At 33.1% G+C, this 5,000-nt stretch overlaps 1 protein-coding gene across 3 annotated transcripts in view; it reads right to left on the reverse strand.

Moving 5' to 3' along the window:
- LOC125031371 (polyamine-transporting ATPase 13A3-like) overlaps positions 1-5,000 on the reverse strand; it is a 49,871-nt gene that overhangs the window by 9,852 nt on the left and 35,019 nt on the right. For all 3 annotated transcript variants that reach the window (XM_047622063.1, XM_047622065.1, XM_047622064.1), the window contains 4 exons: positions 983-1,119; positions 623-720; positions 274-429; positions 1-78 (listed from right to left, as the gene is read on the reverse strand). The exon at positions 1-78 is cut by the window's left edge and continues 78 nt beyond it. In XM_047622063.1, the coding sequence (XP_047478019.1) occupies positions 1-78; positions 274-429; positions 623-720; positions 983-1,119 (469 nt within the window). The remainder of the gene's footprint in view (positions 79-273; positions 430-622; positions 721-982; positions 1,120-5,000) is intronic.

A 5,000-nucleotide genomic window follows, 5' to 3' on the forward strand; every position in this document is an offset into this window, starting at 1 on the left:
GGATACTACTGATGTTACCACAATCACCGTTGCATACCAAACATAATCATCTGAATACCATAAGCAGACAGAGAACAGCTGAAAGAAAATAAAGTAAAATGAAAAAAGGCCTAATTTCTGGACAAAATCATTTATTCTACAAAACTTTCAAAGAACACAAGCAAACACATAAACAAATTAACTAAAATCACACACACACACACACACACACACACACACACACACACACAAACACACACACACACACACACACACACACACACACAAAATTACCTGAAAGATATAGAAAGGGTTCAGTGCTTCTAAGAAGAGGAGACGATGAATTGGTTCAATGGGAACTTTGATCACATTGTCTCCATATATAAATCGTCGTCTTGTTTGTTCTCCCCACAAGAAACCTTTGCAGTTGTGTAGGTCTTCTGTTGTCTGCTACAAGTCAAATATAAATATATATTATTGGTATGAGCATGTACTAATTTTAAATAGTGTTAATGTTTGAACAGTTTCTTCATTTGTAAATGCAGAATAAGCCAAATTCCTTAAGACTATTTTTCAAGATACATATTCTTATATTAGAGGACTGTAATAGATATACCTCTTGCTTAAAACCACACAAACTTACCCCTGAGTCTAAGCCTGGAAGTCGATAAAAGGACTCAGTCTCAGCATCCCAGATATACATTATTTTCTTGCAGGTGAACATCCGCACACTGGGAACATCTGGAAGTTTAGGAGGTTTTAGAATATCATATGAATATTCTGTAGAAATGCATTCATATAACCTGTAAACCTACCTGTAAAACATGGTTCATAACTGCAATGACTGTCATTTAACAATCAAATGACTCAAGACTATGAACCATGTTGTCATTTAACAATCAAATGACTCAAGACTGATTTTGCAAATAACAAGCCTTTTCATTTGAAGTACACCAAAATCATATATAATAAATCCCACAATAAACATGAAAATCATAATTACCTCTAATGCTCCCTGACTGGGTTGGTACTGCCAGAGTTGTGGGAACATTAAGATCACTCATAGGTTGATCACCTGCAGTCTCCTCTGTTTCCTCATTACTGGTCCCAGTTTGTATCACATGATACTCACGTTCATAACTGAAATCAGTCACACCAGTGAGTGAGAAAGGAAACATTCATTTCAAAGGACCTCCATTACAGACCAAAATTGGAGTGCCAATAATAAAGGAAGGTCTGAGATAAAGGGAACTTGCTTCCAATAAATACTTAGGTTAAATTGGTGAAACTGATGGAGGTGATCTTATTCATGTGTCTAAAATACATAAAACAAATTAAGTAACCATTAGCACTGATTCTTACTTGCTACTGCTACATCAAACATTACTGAGATGAGTATTAATTTAGCAATGTTGTGTAAGTGAATATGAAAAAGCAAAATAATATATACTGATATGCATAAATACTACATTAGCAACATTATTACAGGACTATCTTTCTTATTCTATGCAGTGAAAATATACTTTCAAGAATCACTTTAAATTGTGAAACTACCAACCATATTTAACCAGTCTTTTTCCCTGATCTATTATACTTATCCATCACAGCAGACATTAAACAGTGAAATGTTAGTAACTTTCAACAATGGTAGAATTAGATGAATTGCACACTTTATATCAGTTAGCATGTCAAGGAATTATTAATAAAAAAAAACACAGACTTAAAACTGGAGTAAAGTTACATGTAGTAGAGGAAATACAATCTTTACTACTTAGAAAACAATATACCAGAACAAAATACATTCTATACCAATCTACTCTTCTAAAGATAACCTTTCCAAGAGCATAAAATAAACCTTGAGTTGAACGAGGGGTTGAAAAGTCTGTAAAATTGTGGAATCTTGAATATAAAAGGCAAAAGAATGTATAATGCCTTTACAAATGAATGTACTTCTTAAACTAAAGAGAAATATTAAGGCTAAGGGCAAACTTATGCAATTAATATTTATATGAAATTACAAATCCAGACAATTTAAAAAAAAGTAAAATCACTTGTATTGAATAATTCAGAACCTCAAAATAAAACACATCTAAATGTTTATTATGCTACCAAGGCACTGAATTTCTACATACAAATAAAGTAGATATTTATTCTTGGTAATATATACACTTGTAGTACTGCCATGTACAATCACTGTAGCTTAAAAAGCATGTCTACTTTAAAGACATATTTTATAATATATTGTGAGCAATGAAATATGACTACCTAACTTCTATCCTAGTGTTCTGTATTATGCATATTTCTTATCTAATCTACACTAATATATCACAACCTTTATTATGGATGTTTAGAATTCTAATTGCTTTTTATCAACCCAATGCCACCTGTAACATGTAGTGTTCACTGTAGTTATTTTTTTGTTTTGTGTAGTGTCTTTACACATAGATGGATCCCCCCCCCCCTTTTTTTTCTAATGCTATTAATATTGATGCTATTATTATTGTTATTGACATTATAATCATCATAATATGATTAACAATACTGATAGCAACATACGATTTTTTAAAAAGTATTTCCAAAAAGAGATAAACTGGTGAGACAGGAATGACTGGCAACTTTGGTGACTAAGCACTTAAGAAGCCATTTACTTGTAAAGACAATTCATAAACTAAACTCACAGTGGGCATGGCAAGTATGTACATGCCAACCCAGCAGTATTGGGCTACATCTAATGCTCTAATATTGTCAGTTTTGCCTGTCCTTAAATTCATGACACTACACTAACCATACTTCTGGTTTATTTCCTCTACTACAACATGCAGTATTGAGAATGCAACATTATAAATTTTGAAACTCTGAATGTTTTTTTCACATGCATTCAATAAAGATTCAAACAGTATGACATTTAATTGAACACAAAGATTGATATGAACATCATAAAATGACACGCCACTGTATCACTGAAAATTATTATTATTAATAGGCACTGGTAATCGCACAGAAAATAATTCAGATATTCTAATACTTTTTTGAGTCCCTAGTAGTATTAAAGCCTCTAGAGAGGAAAAAAGAAAGAAAGAAAGAAAGAAAGAAAGTATAATAATAATAAAAAAAATTATATCTGTGCCTGAGATTGTAGCCTGTGCCCATCAACAAATAAATGATACTCCACCATCTGATCTTTTGATGAGGATATATGAAGCAATCACATAATCACTCATGCAAAACTGCATTAACCAAACAAACATTCATTGCCTAAGTGCAGAGTCCACAATGAACATGGAACATATGCAACAAGTGTGGAAGGAAGCACAAAGAAAATTAAAAGTATCCATGGGTTGCAGGAATCAAGACATGAAGAAGGCTCTCTGACAAAGTACCTGGCATCTATAAAGAAATACAGAAGGTCTTGTAGACGCTGACAGACCCTATTACCTGAAGCTCTTGGGAGGAAGCTTTCAGTTGGGAGGAAAGAAAACCAGTTTATGAGGTCCACAAGTCATGTGGTAGCAAAAAAGATAGTGGAAAAAACTATGTCTAATCAAGCATAACAGAGGAATAAAAGTCTTAAGACTCCTAATACTTAAAAAAAACTATTTAATGGTCATCTTATTAGTTTCAGTTGCTGGATTCCTATAATATGATATCTACACTGTACACTGTCAGTTGTAATGGGGAAATAAAACAATGAAAAAAAGTGTAAGCTTTTACAATTACCTAATTATGTGAGTGTAAATCATCTAAATATATACAGAATTACCCTATAGATAGTAATCAATACTTAATCAGACAATTAATAATCTGCTTTCTGATCATCTAGTTATACAATTAGCACCCATATACATTTACAGAAATCTTAACCACTGAAGACTACTCAACACGTTTTGTGCAATGGGACCTACTGATGGGTCAATCATGCAATATAGAAATTGAATTGTCAAAAATGTCTTGTTTCAAGACTGCATTTCCAATTATATGCTGCATGGCTATTGGTTTATAGATGTTTAAGTATTTAGTTAAGACAGATATTTTTAAAAACTTTAACTTCTACATATTCTTCAATAACATCAATAAATTGCAAACACACTGAAAGCAAAACAGGTACAGCCTCTCCTCTTAGGCTTGGTTACTATTCACACTTATATAATTGTCTCTAACCCCACTAGATGATGTTTACATATTTTTTCTTATTATAGAACCTTCCATAAAGCTTACAATGATTTTCCCTCTAGACCCTCTGAATTGACCCAACAAGTGTATGATCACCAGTGGGTCATGTCACAAAGGCATTAATTATTTTTCCTTTCCCGTCAGTGGGGAGCTGGCATCACTACCAAATGCATGGAACATGCTAAAATGATTCTAGATATTTTACTCATATAGTTCTAGAATAGGATAAGACTATAAATATTTGACTGTGCAAAGAAAATTTATATACACTTCAAAATAGGTTTTCAAAAATGATGTACAAAAATAAATAAATCAATAAAAAATAAATAGAAAATCTTATAGATCATCACATTCTATAAATCAACTATTAATCAATCAATCTACCCTTTGTGTACAAGAATGAAGTTAGATATGCCCATGACCAATATTCTCTGAAGATCACCCTATGGACTTTTGAGCTGCTTGAGTGTTTCATGTCTGTCATGTTGTCAAGTGCCGTAAATTAATTAGAAATGGCCATGCTAACTAAACAAGTGCACCTCTTTTCTTACAGTCTATCTTGATGAAATATAACATTGAGATCATCACTGGACAGATGGGAGGTTCTGAAGTAGACCCTTCCATGATTGGTAACAATCATGATTGTGGTCAAGCTCCTTACTGCATTTCCGACATAATTCTACTGACGTCAACAATGTAGGTCATGGTGTTCCTACTAGGTGCCAGTGATTCTTAAGCTCTTGGCCCAGCAAAGTTCCAGAGCAGGAAACTAATCTCCATACTGGTATCAGCTCCTGAGTCATGGGGACTGATAGATTTCATTGTCAGCTCCATTTCTGCTGGATACCACA

The sequence above is a fragment of the Penaeus chinensis genome, chromosome 13 (genome assembly GCF_019202785.1).
Source record: "Penaeus chinensis breed Huanghai No. 1 chromosome 13, ASM1920278v2, whole genome shotgun sequence".
Taxonomy (NCBI): domain Eukaryota; kingdom Metazoa; phylum Arthropoda; class Malacostraca; order Decapoda; family Penaeidae; genus Penaeus; species Penaeus chinensis.